This window comes from Miscanthus floridulus, chromosome 6, assembly GCF_019320115.1.
Source record: "Miscanthus floridulus cultivar M001 chromosome 6, ASM1932011v1, whole genome shotgun sequence".
NCBI lineage: Eukaryota > Viridiplantae > Streptophyta > Magnoliopsida > Poales > Poaceae > Miscanthus > Miscanthus floridulus.
The window spans coordinates 39,762,672-39,785,434 of NC_089585.1; the positions used below are offsets into that span (position 1 = coordinate 39,762,672).

Below are 22,763 nucleotides of genomic sequence, written 5' to 3' on the forward strand. Positions count from 1 at the left end.
TACTGCCGTCCGCAGGACGTCGCCCATCCCTCCATCTAGACAGCGACGGCTCAAGGCTGCTGCACTAACTAATACAGCAGCAGCAAAGCCGCAATTAGTGCCGTGCTTGCTTTGGGATGACGACGACACGTACGTGTCCGTCCCTCTGGCCCGCGAGCCCTCGAAATCAATCGAAGCGAGTGAACTGCTGGTATGGGCTCGGAGAGCCCCTGGAAACGCTTGGGCTATCATGGCCTGGTTAGAATTTATGGGCTTCAAGGCCTGGTTGAAACTGGGCCAGAAAAAGGCCTTACAGCTCGGAACAACGGTCACAAAACCGAGGCCCAGTATAATTTCCCCATTCCTGCTTCTCCTCCGTGTCCTCTCACGGTCTTTCCCCTCGGCGCCGGTCTCCAAGCCCGCTTCCGCAATTCGTATCGCTTCCGGCTCGGGGGCCGACGGCCGAGCCCACTACCGCAGCACCGTTTCGCCTCTCGGTTACTATGGCTTCCGGCGAGGGGGCCGGGACCGGGGTCGGGTGGGAGGCGGCGGTGCGGGCGGAGGTGGGCGCCGTCGCCTGGTGGGACGACCCGGACAGCGCCGACCTCCGCGCCAGGTTCAAGGCCTTCACGGGGCAGCGCAGCGACTGGCCCCAGCCCACGGTCCTCTTCTGGAAGGACCTTCTCCTCCGCGTCGCCCGGCGACTCCGCGTCTGCTCCGCCCCTGCCCACCTCGTAGGCCTCCCCCGTCCACTGCCCCCCAACTAACCCACCTGAGCTCCCTTCCTCTCTTCTGAATGTTCTGACGAGGCGACGCCGACAAACGCAGGTGACGAGCGCTTGGTTCGCGCGCCCCGGAGGGCTCACGCCGCTCTGCTTGCCGCAAGTTCTGGTCTGACCTTCCCACGACTGTCTCAGTTTGTCTTATTGCTGCGGTAGGCAATGGAAACTGATTTTTGAATTTTTGGGCATTTTTCAGGAAGAGATGCGTGCGGATGGGGACATACTGCTGAAATCCGAGCTGATCAATCCATCCTCAAGGAGCCTGCACCAGTTGGTCAGGAGGGTGAGCCTGATGACCATCGGCTCGAGAAGGTCGGTTTCGCAGGACATCCTCGTGTTCAAATTGTTGGTTGAGGTACGTGAGAATGCTGCACCCAAGGCTCTTTGCTTGGTAGAATGCAGGAATTCTTATTTGTTTGACTGCTAGTTGATTGCAGGAACGAGCTGCTGATATTGCTAGGCAATTGAGTGACTCTCATTGGACATCGACATGTGTTGTTACGATTAGCAAATTCAATAGCTTCTTTGTTGACCGGGAGGATGCTCATGTCGCATTGTGTTTTTTGACCCAAAATGAGAAAGCTAGGTACCTTTCGGGCAGGAAACAAGACCCTATTGAGGTATGCTCCCTTTTTCTCGTGCATTCTGTTATTCTGCTGAGGCAAGTGCCTACTACCATGCTGCATTTTGTTCAGTTGAATTCATGCGTGTAGGGTGTCAAGTTTGCACTCACTGCTTCACAAGTTCCTGCCGTATCCAAACTTCACTGCTTCACAAGTTCCTGCTGTATCTAAACTTGACCACGACACCTTGCACTTAGTCTGGACAGAAGAGAAGTTGCAAGGACAGCTTGATGTGCTTGATCGCCAATGGGAGATGTAAGTATTTTCGCCATTTGGTCTCTGCAGTTTAAATGTAGCTGTTATGTATTTCAACTTTCAAAAGGACAGCCTTGCGGGTATTGGTTGCCTTCTATAGAATGCAAACTCCTGAAGAGTACACATCCCAGCAGATGACACTTTGGCCAGTTTTGTACATAGAAGTGCACACAAGATTTAATATTGCTGGTTCCCCGAACTTGATCCATCTATTTTCAACACATCAATAGCACCACAAGTATATATTGAATAGGCTATTATGATTTTCCGTATATGACCTTATGAATTGGGAAGGGGCTACCCAGTCCATTGCTTCCTGCTACCAGATTTGACAACTTAATGCTATTGGATTCTCCATCACTTCCTCATGCCCTTCTGATACTGCTGCTTCCTTTCTGCCTTTTGTATTTGTGATATCAAAAAAAATTTAGGCTCTCAAATTCCTACATTTGGCTGCTGGATGTTGTCCAGTGTTAAAATTATGTCACACAATATAGCAATAAGGAGGCCTAGATTAAATCATAAACTGAATAAGGTTGTGCGCTATGGGTTAATACTGAACTCCATGAACATAGTATGGTCATAGTGGATTTTGATAAATGCTAGTTCTAAAATTGTTCTGATTTGTAAAGAATTATCTTGTGATAGTTCAAGGCGAAGGGCATTGGCATCCTTCAAGTCCGGAGATAAACAAGCTGCTTATCGTTATGTGAGGCAGTCTAAATTATTCTCACAAAGCCAGAGCAGATGCACACAGTTGTTTTTTTTTTGAAACAAATGCACACAGTTGTTGTAAAGGATTGAAGAAGTCATCAGCCTAATTGCTAGTGCTGAATCAAATAAGAAGGTATGATATTTCTTACAAATTTATAATTATATGATGAGTAGTTACATTATGTGTATATAGATATCACAAACAATGACATCTTTGTAGCATAATTAATTCTGTAGTCTGTACATGATACTAGGTCTGTGAGGCAATACAAATTGGTATCCTGGCAATGAAGGTGTTATGACCGGCACCTATTATAATAGGCGCAGGCCCATTAGTGGCTAGGGGAGGACGCCGGCTATAGGGGCTAAGAGCCCGTATTATTATTATTTGCTATTTATGGTATTTATTCGTTAATTATAGGATCCTAGAGAGGATAAAGACTCAGTAAACAATTGAGATTGGAATTAAGCAGAAGCAACATATTTGTTGCCGGCTTCCCTTGGGAGCCCTAGCCGCACCTCCTCTTCCTCCTTGCGCCGTGAGCACCACGGCGCCAACCCGCCGCCGTTTCCCTAAGCCTCGCCCTCCGCTCTTCCACCCCTATAACCTACGTGGCAACTCCGGTAGGGCATCAAGTCTTATCAGAAGGATAACAATGTCAGCATAGGTGAGGTTAGCATCCACATGAAGGAGATTGATGAGCTTGTTGCTGCACAAAAAGAAGTTGATGCTGCCCTTGGTAAGTTGTTTGTGGTTCTTTTACTAGGAATTCTAAAGCTAAGGGTTTTATCTAGGGTGAAGTCCATTTTCTAACCTCCAACTTGCACGGCAGTATGATTTTCAACCATGAACTACGAAACAGGTACTGAATGCCCTCCAACTATTGAAATGGTCAAATTTAGTTATCTAGCTGGTTTCAAAGGTGGTCTTCTATTTTCTAAAAATAATAAAAATTTGGTTTAATCTTAAAAAATCATAAATTATTTATTTTAAAAGTACCAATTTTTTTTCTAAAAATGTTGTATATCTGTTGGTGAATCTATTTAGATTTATTTGGAACCTATTTATTTTGTTCCTCTTTTTTACTGCTTGTAATAAAACACTAAGAACACGAACACATAAGACTAAAAAAAGTCTAAAAAGAGCACCAAAAGATAGATGACATTTTTAGAAAAAAAAAAAGATACTGGTTTCACATTTTTCTGATTTAAGATAAATTACTTATGAATTTTTAGAGATTAAACTGGCTTTTTATTATTTTTAGAAAATGGAAAACCACCTTTGAAACCAAGTAGAGGACCAAATTTGTCCAGTTTCAACAGTTTGAGGGTGTCCGGTGCCCAGTTTCGTAGCCTGAGGATTGAAATTCGGACTAATGTGCAAGTTGGAGATTATAAAATGAACATTAACCTCTTATCTAACAAGCTTAAGGAAGTGTAACTTGCATACAGAGCTCTCTCTATTTAGGTAAAGACAATGGTATGATTTTGACACTGGGCATAAGATTGGTAGTTTTTTTTTTCATTCCAGCCAATCTAAACTAATTTGGTAAATTGAGCCCAAGTTAGGCCTACATGAGACCAATATAAGCTCAACCTAGTTAAAACCTTATCCAGCCCAATTCTGCCCATATCCAACTTAGCCTTGGCCAACATAAGTCCAACAATCTAGTCACCAAGCTGACCAATGCAGATGGTTCAGACTTATTTTCATTTTATTTGTTTTGGAGAACTACTATGTTTTAGAGGTAGTATTGTTAAATGATGTGATCACTATTACTTCATCATGTGGCCTTTTTTCTTGCCTTTTTGTTATCTTCATGCACTACTGTATAGACGAGATAGACATGAATTGTTTCTGGCCTGTAAACATGCAAGATTAATGATCATGTTCTCAGTTGCCTAGTTGGAACAATGAACTCCATGCATTGTGTTACCCTTGGTTCCACTGCAAACTTCACATGTATGATTGGATAAGTTATAGAAAATTAGAAATAGTCGTGTTAGTGTCAGTCTAGATCGAGTTTCCACTGTTTTTGGCTAATACAGTAATACTTATATGCCCCATGTACTTCTATGTAAGCCTTTGGTTTACACTCATCTCTAAAAAGGACTAACGAACTTTCAACATAGTTTCTATTTTTTTTCTGTGACATTCTGACTGGATTATGTGCAGAATCAGTACCTCTCCAGTTGTTAGATGATGAAGGAGATATTGAGGAAGAGTTCAGCAAGCTTGAAGCGGAATTGCAGGATGACATCCCTCATATTCATGTTCAAGAACCAATGGCACCTTCCAACGAGGAATCACCTGATGAAGTGGTTGAATCATTGAGCCATAACATGTCAAGCATTAGACTGGAGCCCATCTAAACGCTTCATTTTTCACTTAATTAATTTGACCTGTACATAGTGTGATCTAGTCAAATCATCTGGTCCCATCAGTGTGTGTTATGTTTCTTGTGACAACATCCTTATAGAAAGGAAATTCTGTTGCAGATATATTCCTGACATGAGTGCAATGATGCCTGCTGTTTTATTGAGCCTCAATAGTTCACCTCCTACTTTTTTAAAACGGTGGTTTCAATACCCTAATAACTTAGTTCATATACTGTTTGGTGCATATCGTTTAGTTACTGGCATTTTACTTTATATGCTCGCATTCAGCTCTTTATTATGCTGTCTACAAATTTGGTTATTTTCTGTGCACTGAACCTGTGGTTCATATTTGTATATGGCATCTCTCGGAAGAAATTGAAGAACACATCTTATCATAGGAGAATTTTGTGTAAACGGCATAGGGCTTTTTAGGAATCACTGAAATATATCACTCTTTGTGATGTTGATTTGTAATGTGGCAGGTTCTAAGTTCATCCTTTCATAAAGTTGACTTCCTTTGTTGAACTGTGAGCCGTTCTTATCATTGCTACCTGAATGGTGATGGATAAGGGAGAAGAATGGATGGATCATCTGCAGGTGGATCTTATTAAGTATTGGCAACAGAAGTGATTGGTCTGATATCTATTCTGTCTTCATGATGACTAGTCCATCACGCGCGTCCTCGCGTGCGTCGGCGTATGACTTGGCTAAGGCGCTGGTAAAAGATATATGTTCAATCTTTGTATAAGGCACTAGTAAAAAATATATGTTCAATTTTTGCATGTAAATAATATTAGGGGAAGGAGTTTAATGTAGATATGTCATGCACAGAAATTGAAAGATTTAAGTTCTTTTTATATGGTGTAGGACACATCTACATACTTTTTCAGATCATGTCATTTTCTGTGCGTGGTAAAGGAAGCAATAGACAGCCTGGGGCTACTCCAAAAATAGATGTAGATTCTAGCTGATAAGTAGAATATGATGAAATATGTTAGCTCAATCTATAACACAAACAACTGTACTGATACTTTTTAATCTTATACTTTAATTCTACTAATACAACGGCATCAGCAACGAGAGCCAAAAAGAGAAATCGGTAGGCAGTCATGATCACGGCATGAGCAATGAGAGCCAAAAAGAGAAACCAACAGCCAGTCAGCTTTCATCACCTGGAATGTAGCTTGCAAAAAGAGCATCAGATATTCAGATATCACTTTCAAACTGGTTGTCCATCAACATCTTGTATGGTCTTCTCATACTACAACAAAAAAATTGGCAGGAAACATCTTTTATGCCTTCAATTTAGGCCCTATCTGATTGTTGACGGAAAGAATTCAAAGGAGAAAACGCATCAAGAGTACTTTGGCAACATTTTTGAAAGTCGGCATATTGGTTTTTTTAGTATGATAGGTCTCATGGAAGTATATAAATAACCACATTCAAATTTGATCGACACACCAAAACAGAGCAAACTGAATAATAAATAAAAAATAGAAAGCATATTTTTTTTTACCTTCACAGTTCTTGAAACCTTGAGGCCAAGTGATCCAAGTGATACGATGTTCCACTTCTTTAGCATTTGAATAGATAGAGTTTTTTGCGAACTTTCACAGAAAAGATAAGCAATTATGTCAAAGAAAGAGATAACTGATAGCTCTAGAACCTACAGTTAATAGAGCAGCAGAACCCTAGCGCTCACAAGGCTACACTTCATAGGGTAACCAACCCCTTTAAAATAACAAAAAATGACCACAACATTTAACCATTTTCTGAATTGCACTACTAAAATCCATATAGCTCAGCAAAGCTTCTTTCTCTATCTTAAGACCTAAGAACTAAATAGTTAAATTGAGGGGCAAACTGTACATGAGCTATAGAAATCACAGTAGAAATTGCTAAAATGGCAACAGTAGACAATGGCACACATCAATCTATTTCCTTTGGTAATTTTTGAAGAGCGAATAAATAAATTCAGCACCTAATTTTGGAGACCAGACTGTGTAAATATAGCATCAACTTTGTGTGTCCTACTGTCTTCATCATTTATAACACCAGAAAAAGTTTTGAGGAAACAACCATGTCCGCTGGTCCATAGATACAGAGGTTGACTTTTTGTTGATAGCACAAATGCCTACAATAAGTTAGCAAAGCATGCACATTACATTGACAATAACAAAGCTTAGAAAAGATTACATTCAACAATAGAATAAAAAATGCATCTCATCTACATTTTTAAGTTATGACCATGAAAGGTGTTACCTATGAGATGGAAAGTTTGTGACAACAGCTGGATCCTTCCAACTTTCACATAGCTTCTTTTGAGTTTCTGCACAAAATTGGAACTATTCTTATGTTAGCAATGGGGAAATGATCATATCAATCTTCGGTAATTTTAAGTTAATAAAAATGTCGGTGTTAGCAATGGAGACACTGGCATTACATAATCCTAGGACTTATATTAGGCTATAAAATAGACACCAAGAACATGTAAGGATATATGAGGGACCTTATATTTTGTGAACTGATACTGTGACCATGCAACTTATAGCAGAAGCGAACAGGATGTTGAAATTTTCTCGGTAGTTGGATCCTTCCAGCTTTCACATAACCTCTTTTGACTTGCCACACAAAATCGGAACTATGCCTATGTTCGCATCGACATAATAACCGTATCTACATTCAGTAATTTTAAGCAGATAAAAGTCTAGAGACTACGAAATTTGCATGACATAACCTCAAGAATTATTTTAGGTTGTAAAATATACACCAAAAATATGTAAAGACATATAAGGGACCTTACATTTTGCTAATGATACTGTGCCACAACTTCTAGCAGAAGCGAATATGCATAATAGGCTATATGTATTTACGTAGAAAAAAAGTCCCCCAAAATAATCCAGTCCCTGTGAAAAGAAACATAAATGGGTGGAGACGATGCGATTATACCTCTCCTCAATCTAAGAACAGAAATCCAAGAAAAGATCCTCACTTCCTGAATCCACCGAACCGTCATGTCCTGCAGAGTCCTGAGCCTTTGAAAAATAGATTGAATGGAGATTCAGCACCGACGAAACAATATACAAAAAAATAAATCTTCACCACAAATGTGTAACCAAGAGATTTTGGGTACAGACGGAGAGGATACATGTTGTTTCTTTGGTTTGCTGAAGTTGAGCATCAGGCAGTAATTAACAAATAACAAGGATGTTCAATTTTTGGCTATAACGGTTATTACAAATGCAGATAATAGGAATCCTACATATGTTGATGCTAGCAATAAGATCAGCAACACCACCTCTATCTCCACCAGACATACCGTCAACTTCATCCATGATTAGTACAGCTCTAGGATTTGTTGACCTGTGGAATTGTTGCCCACTTAATATATAATAATCAAAATACAAAGCCAAAAGAATTCAAGACTCATGCTGCAACACCAACCACTTGTCACTATAATTTAGAGTTTTGTTGCTGATAAGGTCGTTGATAAACTCTTTTGCCCACAGCACTTGGTTCGGTTGAAGAAAATAAAGCATAAATAACATATTAACATGAGAAATGCAAAATCAGAAATAAAAAATAAGTGACAGTGAGTTGATTCTCCAGAGGATGCGAGCATAATAGTAGGATCAAATTAATATCCACAATATGAATAGAAGAGTCATGTCTCAGATAATCAGATCCAAGCAACTATGAGCATGACAAAACTATGTATTAGGTTGTGTTAAGCAGGATTCCACGACCTGCTATCCAACTATAGAATCCTTAGGAGTTTGGAGCTCCGGTCTATCTTGTTTTTCAACTTTAGCTAGAGTGTTGTTTGTCTATGATTTCTGATTGTTTTTAGGACTATTGTTGGTTTGATGTTTGTGCACAGGACTACAGGACCCTTTGCAAGCTTTATTTTTTGGATCAGATCCTCTAAAATATGCATTAGCTGAAATCATACACTAAAAAAACAAAGGTAGGCAGGTGGTGGGGTTTAAGGTAACTGGATGTAGCTCACAGTCACAGCATCAAGTCAGACCTCATCCTAATGTTAAGATGGACTGACGATATAAACAGGATGGTGACAAATATTTCGCAACCATGCTGTCAGTAAGGATTAGGCACTTCAACTGGAAGACGTGTAGATACCTAAAAAAGGCTTCTGATTTTTCACATACCAGAATTATTTATAAGCCAGTCAAGATAGTTTCTCAGGTCCAAACCATTCATAGATATTTGAAAAGTAAATTGAAAAGATCACATAGCTAGTTATGTCTAAATCAATACTCAATAGGCTTTCCATAGAGATAGCTCACAGATGATCAAAAAGACTGGCCTAAGACATGTACTCATAAACCAGTGCCAAATGATCTTTCTCCCAGCAGTAACCAATCGAAGACACCAGATTCCTGTGATGCACCTTTGTCAAGCTCTGGACCTATGTAACAAGGTATGGAACATATTTTTTTGGTTAAATTGATAATATGGTTTTTTTCTGGGCCACTGAAATTTGATACCTCAGCTAAAAATTGATCAAGCCCATGTGGTGATGATTCAGAACGCATCCTGACAGCAACCTCTGTGTTGTCTCCCAAGAGATTTCTAATGTCATACCATTCTGTCGAGCAACACCTTCCATTGAAGAAGAACAATATGAATCCAAGGAAAAAGAATTAGGGTCATATAATAAATTGAATCTAGAATTAAGAACAGGGGAGCATCATCCTTCAAACCTGACTCTGTAAAGAGTAAATCTAGCAAAATTTAGAGCAGCGCCACCATGGATGGCTCACAAGCACACCCCAAATCGAAGTTGCTGCAAAAAAAGCAAGCAGCGGCATCCAGGGTCACACCAATGGCCAGAATGTGGGCACCTAGGTTCCTAGAACCCTCGAGCTGGAGCTTCCCGCGCATGTCCTGTCGTGTTGGAGCTTGCCGACGCAGGGGCGGCAGTGCGATGCAACACCGGTGTGGCCGGCGCGCCGCGCTGGGGCATGGCCGGGTTGCCGCCGCCGCCAGCAGCCGAATCCTAGGTAGGCATCGTGGCCGTGCCGGGTACCAGCCACCCAGGCCGATGTGTTGCCCAGGACGTCCGCCGCGGGGGCTGACGCGCAGCGCCACTGCGACCCGCTGCACCTGCGCAACACCCTAGCGGGTGGCGCCGTCGCCCAGGCCCTGCGGCGCGAGGAGGGAGGGGTGTGGAGGAGGAGGAGGAGGGTGGCCGCTGCCGCGCCGAGGGTCGGCTGCCGCCAAGATTGACAGGGAGAGGGAGGGAGAGAGGAAGGGACGACGGTGTGGAGGTGGCGGAGGCGCGGGTCGCATGAGGATGGGCCGTGGCCTCGGGAGAGACCGAGATAGGGAGACGAAGGGAGCCTTTTTTTGCGATCTGGGACGAGGAGGGGAGAGACGGCGATGTTTTCGTGGAGGGGGCTCTGCGCTGTAGCGATCGGTGGAGTGAATATGGAGCGTCGATCGTATAATCAAACTACTGAAGGATTTCAGGGTGACGTGGACAGCCTGGTTGGCAGCTAAAGTAACTTGCTTTGATAAGAGTAGATGCTGGCCTTTTCCAGACCAGTCTTTCTAAATATGAGAGAGGTCAGCAATCATAAATCCAGAAGCATTAATAATCTATTTAATTGGTGAGTCTATGGGGCTTCGAAGTTAAGAAATCTTCTTTAAGCTATTATAAAGCATTTTCATTTGTATAGATGCTGCTTGCCACTTGCATATAATGCTAGTGCTAATAGTTTATCAGTCTCAAAATAGGAACATAAAGCCTGAAAGTGACTCATGCGTATCTGAGGTCCTTTTCTATGATGCGAGGATGAAAAGAAAGCAGCACATGCAAACAATTGTGCTGGGCCATACCTTTCTTATTAATTAGATAATTTGGCTAGCCACCGTGTACTTGCTTTAACCTAATATCACACCAGGAGGTCATGGTAGGCAGTAGTGGGGTTTTTAGAACTGTTTAAGCCCCATCATTTCCCGCTTCTGGCCAGTGTTTATGGCTTAGCTACTAGATTTTACTTTATTGAAAGAGGCAAATTTCTGCTGGTGTCACCTTGATTTGTATGCAAATTTGAACCCCATTTGGGTGTTTGACAAAAAGTTAACATAGTCTATGTAGCTTTTAAATATTAAACAAAACATCATGCTTCAACAAATTTTAATTATTTATTGTCCACCGACATGCAACTATTATTTGTGTTATATTGTGCAAATTATTATTTTAATTCAAGTCAAAACTATCAGGTGTTAAGCACCAGAGATTGAAATGCCATCGGTCATGACATCAACATGTAGGGCAGATACAGCTATCCAACTAAATGTAGGCAGTTCCCAAAGAAATTGGGGTGTATGCAATATGAGTGCTTATTTTGATGTGGTGGAGAACATATTTTTGAAGTGATATACTTAGTTGGAATTGTACAAAACGGAAATGAGCTTTTGGCTTACAATTATTGTTATGTGCCGTTGCCTACATTGCTTGGTTAGAAACAAGTTGTTACTATGATTTCTGTGGTGCAAACTGAAGTATCCCATGCAGAAGGATCTCAGTAAGGTGAACTGTGTGGCTTGATTATGATTGTTGAGTCCATCATAGTACAACTCCAGGTATCGCTGGAATAATATCTATAATAAAGGCAATAGAGTTATCTTGGCATGTGCATGTTTATTTCTGTCTGATACCACATGAAATGTTTTCATTTCTTGACCCACTTCAGTCCTTGAATATATGTACATCAGTGTTTCCTTTCTTAGGTATCGTTGTCTGTGATTTTCTTTACTGTAGATGATCAGGGCATGGATAGGTGCTGACCAAAAGTTACAAGTCGGGATGGAGTAGTAAAACGCCGGTAATAATAAAGCAGAGGGGAAAAGAAAAGATAGGCATAGGATAAGCTGTCAAAGGTCTAATCTTGGAAGGCACAAGCATTTCCTCGATTTGAGGGTATCAAGATCCATCAATGGACGATCTGAAGATAGGCCTGAAAACTGGCGACAACACCTAGCCCTGAATGATAAGACCTGAATTATTGGAGGGGACTTTGCTTGTGCTTTCTCCACATGCATAGATGCATGAATCTATCAGATGCCTGTCCACACCAGTCTTCAAAGTTATGTCAAATCAGGAATAAAATAGGTAGGGAAAAGCAATCCTGTATCTCCATTAAGTGATACAATAATGTTGGATACCATAACTAGCTTATCCTCTTACACAGTTACTGTAGAGTGATGCTGTGGGGCAATGAAAAACATAAGATTGAAAATGCCAGGCAGATGAACTAGTAGTACACCGTGATGCATGCTTTCTTTTTCTAGGCCAAATATGTACGTACTTTAATTCAAGTGCAGCATTTCAGATAAAAATTTAGCCCCATCTTTTCATTCTTGCTTTGTACTTGCTGCATGCTCTGGGTCCTGAACTTATTTTAGTATTGTTAAATTATAATATGCGATTTGTATTATGACTAATAATTTAACGTTTGTTTCCTGATGGGCTAACAAAGGTGACGATGAATTGAAGTCAACATGCTGTCGCTAACATGTAATCAAACGTAGGTAACATATATTCATGATTGAGCTTTTTTGCACGCTCACCAGAAGCTCCTTTTTTTAAGACATCTCTCCAGTACCTTGTGTTCAAATTCAGACTACATACCCTTTAAAGTAATACTCTGACTGACCAGCATATGGATGACATCTTCTATTCTTTTTTTTTTTTTTTTGGGGGGGGGGGGGGGGGGGGGGGGGGGGGGGGGCAAATATACAGATCATCTGTGTGAATTAATTCATTTCTGCTTCTTGTTGTTCAAATGATATTTAACTATGGTGTCACTGCTGGAAATTGCAAAACTTTCATATTAGTGCTCTTTTGGCCCTATGCACACATCTGCAGAATAATGTGGTTACATATTTGCTTAAGAATGCAGCTCTGAACAGTTGTTAGCTCATTATTATTTGCGAAGAGATATAGTTAAAGTAGAGCCAGTATACGGAGACAGATATCTTTGTGCATATGATCGCTGAATGCCTGCGAAAATAAGATATACTGATCCAAGAAAACTTTAGTGAAGCCAAAAACAACCTAGAAAACTGCACCGGCTGTCAAGAAATGTTTCTTGTAACCCTGGTAAAGGAGGAGGATTGTGATAGGCGTGGCGAGTCAACGTTAAATCTAGCTATTCTAATGGAGATGAAACCCGAAAGAAAACTATTGGGGAGTAACCCTCTTAGCGACGCGCCATATTGGAACCCGGGTATGGTGTTAAATGGACAAGGGCCGGGTCGGCACCCCCTTGGTGACGCGCCGTATCACGATCTGAGCATGGTGTCAAGTGAGCAAGGATCGGGTCGTCGCTTCCTTAGTGGCGCGCTACATCGGCGCTCGGGTATAGTGAAAAATGAACAAGGGTCTTCACATCTGAGTCGACGGGTGCGAAGGGATGTAGGGTCGCTTACAGGTAAGTTAAGAGAATTAGTTGATACCGCGACTAGGAGGCGTGTAAATATATTATGCGTTCAAAAGACTAAATGGAAGAGTTAGAAGGCGAAGGAGGTGGACAATACAGGTTTTAAGCTTTGGTACACAGGGACAGTCGCGACTAGAAATAGAGTAGGAGTTTTGATTGATAAGAGCCTCAAGAATGGTGTGGTGGGAGTGAGAAGGCAATGAGATGGGATTATCTTAGTCAAGCTTGTCGTTGGTGATATGGTCTTGAACGTAATTAGTGCGTATACCCCCAAGTAGGCCTCGACGAGAGTGCTAAGAGATAACTCTAGAAAGACTTAGATGACCTGATTAGAGCTGTACCTAATAGTGAGAAGCTTTTTATAGGAGGAGATCTTAATGGGCATGTAGGTACTACAAGCGCAGGTTTCGAGGCAGATCATGGAGGTTTTGGATATGGTAGTAGGAATCAGGAGGGGGAGGAAGTTATGAACTTCGCGGTAGCTTTTGACCTGATGATAGCCAACACTTTCTTTAGAAAGAGAGAATCTCATCTAGTGACCTTCAGTAGCGGATAACACTCTAGCCGAATTGACTTTGTCCTCACAAGAAGAAAGGACAAACGAGCATGCTTGGGTTGTAAGGTGATACTAGGGGAGTGTGTTATTTCTCAACATAAGCTTTTGGTGGTAGACTTTCGTTTTCAGGTGCGTGCCCATAGGGATAAACAAGCTAAGATTGAAAGAATAAAGTGGTGGAAATTGAAAAGAAAGATGTCAGAGGTATTCAGGGAAAGGGTTATCAAAGAGGGCTCTTGGAAAGAAGAAGATGACATAAACAACATATGGGAGAAGATGGCAACCAACATTCGAAAGGTGGCCTCAGAGGTGTGTGAAGTAACTAAAGGAAGTGGAGGCGAGGCTAAAGATACTTGGTGGTAAAACGAGGAAGTCCAAAAGGCTATTAAGGAGAAGAAAGAATGTTATAGACGCTTGTACCATGACAGGAGTGTGGACAACATAGATAAGTACAAGGTGACAAAGAAGACTGCAAAGCGAGCTGTAAGTGTGGCAAAGGGTAGAATGTACGAGGATCTTTACCAACATTTGAGTACGAAAGGAAGGAGAGAAAGACATATATAGGATGGCTAGGGTTCATGAGAGAAAGACAAGGGACTTCAATCAAGTTAAGTACATTAAGGATGAAAGAGAGCATCTCTTGGTGAAGGAGGATGAGATCCGACATCGATGGCAAGAGTATTTTGACAAATTGTTCAATGGTGAGAATACGGACACAACCTTTCAGTTGGATGACTCTTTTGATGACACCAATAGACGCTTTATGCAGAGAATCCAAGAATCTGAGATCAGAGAGGCGTTGAAAAGGATGAAAGGAGGTAAGGCGATAGGACCAGATGGTATCCCAATCAAGGTATGGAGATGCCTCAGGGACATAGCTATAGTATGGCTAATCAAGCTATTCAACCATATTTTTCGATCGAACAAGATGCCTGACGAGTGAAGGAGAAGTATATTGGTACCAATCTAAAAGAATAAAGGGGATATTCAAAGTTGTACTAATTATCGGGGAATTAAGTTGATGAGCCATACTATGAAGCTATGGGCAGAGTTATCGAGCATCGCTTGAGAGCAATAACGCAGGTCTCTATGAACCAATTTAGTTTCATGCCCGAAAGGTCAACCATGGAAGTCATTTTCTTAATAAGACAAGTTATGGAGCGGTATAGGGAGAAGAAGAAGGACCTACACATGGTTTTTATTGACTTGGAGAAGGCTTATGATAAAATACCAAGGAATATTATGTAGTGGGCTTTGGACAAATATAAAGTCCTAACGAAGTACGTCGGGATCATTAAGGACATGTACAACAATGTTGTGACTAGTGTTTGAACAAGTGATGGAGACACGGATGACTTCCCGATTAGGATAGGACTACATCAAGGGTCAGCTTTGAGTCCTTATCTATTTGCCTTAGTGATGGATGAGGTCACAAGGGACATACAAGGGGACATCCCTTGGTATATGCTTTTCGTGGACAATGTAGTGCTAGTTGATGAAAGCCAGATAGGAATGAATCAGAAACTAGAGTTATGGCAGGAGACTTTGGAGTCCAAAGGTTTTAGACTCAGTAGAACTAAAACTGAGTATATAAGATATGACTTCGGCACTACTACTCGGAAGGAGAAAGATATTAGTTTGGAAGGTCAAGTAGTGCATAGGAAGGATACCTTTCGATATTTAGGATCAATGCTACAAAGAGACGGGGATATTGATGAAGATGTTTGACATAGAATCAAAGCAGGGTGGATGAAGTGGCGCCAATCATTTGGTGTCCTATGTGACAAAAGGGTACCACAAAAGCTAAAAGACAAGTTTTATAAGACGACGATTAGACCTGCTATGTTGTATGGTGCAGAATATTGGCCTATGAAAAGACGACATGTTCAACAGATAAGTGTCGCGGAAATGCGTATGTTGCGTTGGATTTGCGGTCATACAAGAAGGGATCGAGTTCGGAACGATGATATACGTGATAGATTAGGGGTAGCACCAATTAAAAAAAAGCTTGTCCAACACCGGCTGAGATGGTTTGGACATGTTCAACGGAGACCATCAGAGGCACCGGTGCGTAGTGAAATTCCTAAGCCAGGATAGTAACGTGAAGAGAGGCAGAGGAAGATCGAAGTTGACTTGGGTAGAGACAATAAAAGAAGACTTGAAATGATGTAATATACCCAAAGACTTAGCCTTAGATAGGAGTGCTTGAAAAATAACTATTCACGTGTCTGAACCTTAATTGCTTCTGCTGGGTTTCAACTCTAACCTATACCAACTCGTTTTGGATTTAAAGGCTTTGTTGTTGTTGTTGAGGTTCCATGTACCACCTACATTTTACACAAAGCTTTGGAGCATCTTAGCTCGCTAAAGCTAGACATCCTGCCACCAAATCTGTCTTGATTGATTGGACTCTTTTCAAGTGATAGATCTGCTTCGTGGATCTTGAAACTCGTTAAGCTCGTCCAGGATGAGTTGGTGCTGATATTCACATCTGCAGCTTGTTAGTCGAGACCTGAAAAATCATCAGCCGTGTTCTCTATTAGTATAAGAATGTTGTGCAAAATTCCATGATTTGTGTCAAGTTTAGCATTGAGTCAGGTCACACACTCGCACTTGCTGACTGTTTTTATGTTTCAGCTTCATTTCTCCCTGCAGTATGAGTCCTGTTGCCACCACCATCCAAAAACTGATTGCTTTCGGTTTGTGCTGAAGAGGGCACACTAAAATGCTGGTTCTCAGCCTGGAATCATTGTGAAATTTGGATATAAGAGATCCAGACAAGAATTGGTGAAGATCTTTTCATCTACTTTTATACTATTTGTGAAATGCTACCTGCACGATAGTCTGCAATTGAGGATCTCCTGTATTTGCTCCCTGTTGAGCTTCATTATTCAGGCTCTGCTGCTGCTGAGTCGCTATGCCGTGCTGTTGCTCCTGCACCATGTTAGGCATGACGGCTGAAACTTGAGGTGCCGGGTTTGGCCAAACAGGAAGACCCGCCAAAGATGGGAATGGCTGTATGCTAGATGCTGAGGGATGGATTGGTTGCCCTGGGACTCCAAACATCGGCATCGTGTTTCTGCCAGGCATTCCAAGACCTTGTGGTGGCGTGCCTGGGATCATTGAACAAGGGAAGTGAGCACCAGGCATGGGCGGAAATGGAACCGCTGCTGTGCTGTTCATATCGAGGACACCCATCCCATAATCCAATCCCATGCCGAGATGAGGGAAATGAGCAATTGGAGGAATTTGCAAGTGCTGCATGGTTGGTGGCAGCAGCATGGGAGGAATGCACAGTCCACTTCCCATGGACATCATCTGTGTGTCAAAGATAACCACCATCTTGTCAGTGCATTTATGTTTGCATTTATATGAAAGAATCATGCTACATTTCGAATTAGGCCCTGTTTGATGGACATGTATCCATTTCAATCCATATGTGTTGGAGTGGATTGGCATGGAACTTAGTTTAATTTCACTCCAACACATATGGATTGAGACAAATATATGCACATCCAAACAAGGCCTTACTTGGTTTTAATGTACCTGAACTTGAAGCTGGAGGGTTTTGAGGTACTCAATCGCTTCATCCAGCATGGAGGCTTTGTCAATCTGCAAAAAGATGATACATCTGTTGCTACCAGTTTACCAAATGCCTTCGGATTCAAGTGGTGGATAAGGAAGTAAAGATGATAGAAATGGATTGCCATACCTTGTTGCAGTTGGGGATGAGCTCTTGGAGGGCGCGCATTTTTTCATTGATCCTGTCCCTTCTCCTCTGCAGGTTTGTTGCATTACAATGCGATCAGTTCAATTGCAGCTCGAGCTTGAGAGTCAGGAATGAGCCTGTACGGAGATCGATTGCATGCTTACCCTTTCGGACAAATTGTGCACCTCCGCGGTGCGGCCGCGCTTCGTAGCTCTGCTGCCTGATCTTCGCATCCCACCGGACTCATCATCAAGATCCTGAAGAAAACCAGTTTTATTAATTATTAGCAGTACAAGGTGTGCGCAGTCAGATACTCAACTGCTATCTCACATCCTCTGCTTACATCATCTTGACTTGCAGAACACTCGGCCTGACTCTTCCTCTTTTGTTGGCGCCAGGACTCGTCATTTCCTATTCCAGCACCATTGCCGGAGCAGACCGATGAAGTAGCGACTGCAACCTCAGAAGCCTTCCTGGTCTCAACTTTTTTCTGCGGAGTCATCTCCCGGGGCATCTCTTGCTGCAGGTTACCAGCCGTCGGTGCTGCTGCGCGTGAAAACCGCACCTCCTTGGATTGTGACCACGGCGTCCTCTGGTCCGTGAACACAGGGGCAGTTCTTGGTCCACTGGCCGACTGTAGAACCGTCGGCTCCGCTCGGGTGCTCGTGGTGACATTGGACGCCTTGTCTGTGCCTGTCTGTGGTGGCCTCTGCAGGCTTGCTCGCGCCATGGCTGCTGGCCTAGAGAAGAGGGAGAAATTCATCAAGCCCTCTCCGCCGCTCTCCGGCCGATGTTTCCTGGTGGCCGCGAACTCAGCTTGTGGCTCAGGCCTGCTGGCTGGACCTGGTACTGGTATGCGGTGGGTTTCCTTTGAGGGTTCTGGTCCTCTGCTGGTGGTGGCTACCGGGGTGCTTCTGTTGTTGCCGGTGTGCTGGACTGGTGGTGGCAGAGCGCTGAGGTTCGTCGCCGCCGCCGCCGCTGCAACTGCCGCTGCATGGAGCTCCGAGAAGAAATCTGGGCTGTAGCTCTCTGCGAGGGCAGGTGCGGCGCTGTCTTCTTCGACGATGGGGTAGTGGATCCAGGGTACGCTGTCATCAAGATCACCGTTGTCACGGGTGGCGTCTAGGCCGGAAGAGAAGTCGCCAAAGAGGCCTCCCGTCTTCAACAGCGCCACTGGGTCGGTACCTGGCTGCTTTTCTTGAGCTCTGCTGCTGCTGGCAGCTCCGCGAGTGAAGGGCGGGAAGGCGGCCTGGGGCTGCTTCCTCCTCCCGTGCACCACCGCCTGCCCGTTCTCCCATAGCAGCTCGGCAAACTCGTTGCTGTCGGACCTGCACCACGCGCACATGCATGCAATCAGCGCTGTATTAAGGAAGCAAGAACCGATCAATAGACAAGCTTCAGCTTGAATGAAATGGGATCGCTCACATCTCGGCGCGGGGAGCTTGGTGGATGAGCGCGAAGAGCCCGCGGCAAGCGGGAGAGGACGACAGCAGGACACGCTTGATGAAGGTGAGCAAACAACTGGGAACAGACGTCGATCGGTGGCTCGGTGCAACACGCAACAGCAGGTTTCGCTGTTGATCGAACGCGACGGCTAATGGATTTGCTTCTGCTGCTGCTGCTTGTTCCTCAGAAGCTCAGCCTTAGGTGTCTTGGCTACAGGATCGGAGGAAGGTTGGGAGCTCTCGCCCTCTATCGGTCTTGGTAGAGAAGGGGTAGTTAACAGCGAGCGGGAGGGCGGCTGCACTGTTGCCCTGCGGGAGTGCTAAAGCCTGTTTATTTAGGCTGTGTTTGACTGATAAATCATGATTAAAAATACTATAAATTAATTTAGTGAGAGAGAAAAATATTATCCGTTCGTTGAAAAAATACTACTTAGGAGGTGTTTGGTTTCCTAGACTAAATTTTAGTCTATGTCACATCGAATGTTTGGATGCTATTTAGGAGAACTAAATATGAGTTAATTATAAAACTAATTACACAGATGGAGACTAATTTACGAGACGAATTCATTAAGCCTAATTAATTCGTCATTAGCACATATTTACTGTAGCACAACATTGTCAAATCATGGACTAATTAGGCTTAAAAAATTCGTCTCGCAAATTAGCCACAATCTATGCAATTAGTTATTTTTTTCGTCTATATTTAATACTTCATACATGTGTCTAAACATTCGATGGGACAGGGACTAAAATTTTCCTGTAGGAACCAAAGACCCCCTAGAAGCCAGATAAATCCAAACCAACGGGGTGAAGGTGGGGGACCTGCATGGAAATGGACAACCAGATAAGTCGGGCAATGTGCAACAGCGGCCTAGGCGGTGCTCTGTACCGGCCCGCCCCAAAGGTAGTACGTGTGTATCCGTCCACTGTGCTTCCCACCGTATCTTCATTGTACTCTTCCTCTCTTGGATTTATGCTCCTCTCTCGTCCTAGTTAAGAGTTGGGTGCAACGGCAATTATTTTCTAGGCGCAGTTGGCTGCCACTGCCATACGCCCATACTAGTTCAATACTATGCTCTGTGGCTACTAGTACCTACTAGCAATAACCTTTGTTACTGATTATTATTGACCGAGGGCTTGTTTAGATCGTAAGTTTTTTCATTCTTTCTTCATCACATCAAATCTTTAGACATATGTATGGAGTATTAAATGTAAATAAAAAAATAACTAATTACACAGTTTGATTGTAAATTATGAGACGGATCTTTTGAGCCTAGTTAGACCATGATTGGACAATAATTGTCAAATACAAATGAAAGTGCTACAGTGCTAAATACTGATTCCTAACCTCAATCTAAACAAGACCTGACTAACCTAAGGATTCATATACTCTCTATAAAAAAGAATGCAATTCTCGTTTTTCGATAAATCAACAGTTTAAATTTTAACTAAATTTATATAAAAAAGTACTGGCATTTATGATACAAAATAAGTATCATTAGATTAGTTATAGAATATATTTTATAGTAAATTTATTTGGAGGCATGAATGGTAATACTATTTACTGCAAGATTGGTCAAAGTTGAACGAGTTTGACCAATACGGATCCTATAATTATATTCTTCTGTGAACGGATGGAGTAGTTAGTTGACCTAGCGTCTTTATTTGTTCTATTTTTTTATAAGGACCTGGCATCTTTATTGTAGCTTGACTACAATATTTATTAGCTTGTTTGTTTACTTACTAGTATTATTATTACTAGCGGTAAGAAAGATATATCAGGGTGCAGAATGAATTTATATGGTGTCTTAGACATGATGAAATCTACCTACTTCATCCGCAGTAGCACGAATCCAATCCATCGTTCGTTAGTAGAAGTAGCTCCTGGAGGTTCTAGCTCGCACTATTTCTTGCACAGCTAGATCTAAATGATTGGGTGATCAGGGGATGCGGGGACCATCAAATGAATGATGAGCAGCGGGGAACACTGCTTCAGCTCGTGCTGCCCTGCTGCAGTTGACAGCCTGCGCAGGCAACTGCACCAAAGTGTACATGTACTTGCTGATACTGATCGATCTATGGGCATGCAACTTCACTGCAGTCCCAGCGATACATGGCAGGAACTCAGCTTCTGCAAAGCCAAAAGTGGCCTTGCTGCTGCCAAAGCAGAAGCAACAAGACTGCGAGAGGCAGAAAAGAAAGGGAACTAGCTGAAGGAAGGCAAAGCCGCTTTGACCAGGCTCTCTCCAGCAGGAGCCTTGTTGCGGAACTCAAACTTAAAATGAGTCCTAGAGGAGGCATAATCTAAATCTAAGTATCCTCTCTTCTAGAGATTCATTTACAGAAAGGGTTGTCTTTATGTCTTGTTGTTAGAGAAGATAAAAAATATATATTGAATCATTTGCCTGTAGCGCTACTCAAAGGACGAATATGTCTTGTATTTTGGATCGCGGTTGTTATTAGAGACAGTCTTATAGCGGACCCAGCCCAGATGTGTGTACTCCTGTGCGGCTGTGCGACCGATTATGATGACGATAGTGCTCGCCGAGCCTAGCCTCCACTGATAAAGAAAGGTGCGTGCGCGGCTACTGGTCAGAAAAACGGCTGACGTTCATGTTGACGTTGATTTGTTAGGAGTAATCGCTGAAACTGTACTACCGATGAGTTTAAGGAAACAGAGCCAAAGCGTGCGAAAGCTGCTCCCTCGCGCCACACACTTACCAGTACTATATGCCACAGCTAATCATTGGCCCTGCTGAAGGAAAGGAGCGCGAGGACTAATGCATGGTTTGACATTTCTGTGGCTTAATTAATCTGCCAGTTGCTACCTGATCAGCGGTGCTAAGGGCACTCTCAGTACAGAAACCATTATGGTCCCGTTTGGCTTATCTCATATTCGGTTTGTTTGGCTTCTTTTCTTCGACCAAAACAGTATTCTTCTCTCACAACAATTTAGCCGGAACAGTATTTTTCAGCCAGTTTCAGTCAAGTTTCAGACCAGCGAACGGGGCTAGTTTCTATAGACATTAATTGTACTGTCATTCAAGCGTTTTACTGATGTGGCAAGGTAGTTATTGAAGAGAGAGAGAGAGTAAAATCATAGAAACCGGGTCTAAGTTAGAAACCATGTTTCTACGAGAACCAAAACATAAATGGATGTGATTGATAGATAATGAAGAGAGAATGCATGTGATTGGATAAAAAATTATTCTATAAAAATTATATATTGGGATTATGATTTCTACGTGTAGTTTCTATGGAAATTTAATAGGTATAGAAACTAAATGTAGTTTTTAGCATTAGGACGGCCTTAAGGGCGTCCCAACAGTGTCACTTCAACTAGCTCATAGAAATCTATGTCAGCACTTTTCTGATGTAGAAGAGAGAAGGTGAAAAAGAGAAGAGATTATCTCTTATCTTAATACCTATCTTGCTCAGAAAATGAGGTAGTTTGTGGGCTTGCTCATAAAAAATGAGAGAGAAAGGACAGAAGATGTAGAATAAAAAATCATTTACATATGATATTCACGTAATGAAGTGGCCATAATATGACATGTATAAGCTAACTGCTATCCTTTTGAGAACGCCCTAAATGAAAGAAACTTTTATCTTTCTGTGGCGGTATTGCAAAAGCAGGCACGGGATCTCCATCCCTCGGTGATTTTGTTGGGAGCCGGGCACGAGGAGTGTTTCAGTGTTTGGCGCATCAACATATGGCATGTTGAGCTATAGGGAGTATGGGCGTGCTTCTGTCGACTAGCCTGTTCTCTATTCGGAGACGGATCCGTTGCATTAGAATTCGGGCAACCATGTATGCATGATGACTCATGAGCGTACTATGTTTTTTTTA

At 42.6% G+C, this 22,763-nt stretch overlaps 2 protein-coding genes across 4 annotated transcripts; one reads left to right on the forward strand and one right to left on the reverse strand.

Moving 5' to 3' along the window:
- The first annotated feature begins 385 nt into the window (after positions 1-385).
- On the forward strand, positions 386-4,887 carry LOC136458117 (uncharacterized). The gene is given in 10 exon segments (XM_066458111.1): positions 386-713; positions 808-870; positions 958-1,116; positions 1,199-1,381; positions 1,475-1,530; positions 1,565-1,639; positions 2,288-2,486; positions 2,608-2,646; positions 3,003-3,093; positions 4,530-4,887. Coding segments are annotated over 10 exon segments (1,293 nt in total). The 5' UTR covers positions 386-482; the 3' UTR covers positions 4,727-4,887.
- Positions 4,888-15,886: 10,999 nt separating this feature from the next.
- Positions 15,887-19,219, reverse strand: LOC136458118 (transcription factor PHYTOCHROME INTERACTING FACTOR-LIKE 15-like). 3 transcript variants are annotated; one of them, XM_066458114.1, is made up of 8 exons: positions 18,894-19,219; positions 17,812-18,796; positions 17,633-17,725; positions 17,472-17,537; positions 17,306-17,371; positions 16,592-17,077; positions 16,367-16,499; positions 15,890-16,271 (listed from the first exon to the last, which is right to left on the reverse strand). In XM_066458114.1, coding segments are annotated over exons 1-7 (1,812 nt in total). In that variant the 5' UTR covers positions 18,896-19,219; the 3' UTR covers positions 15,890-16,271; positions 16,367-16,385. The 3 variants fall into 3 exon arrangements, with proteins under 3 accessions (XP_066314209.1, XP_066314211.1, XP_066314212.1); XM_066458112.1 differs by lacking the exon at positions 18,894-19,219 and having other exon boundaries at positions 15,887-16,271; positions 17,812-18,813; XM_066458115.1 differs by lacking the exon at positions 16,367-16,499.
- Between the last annotated feature and the right edge of the window lie 3,544 nt (positions 19,220-22,763).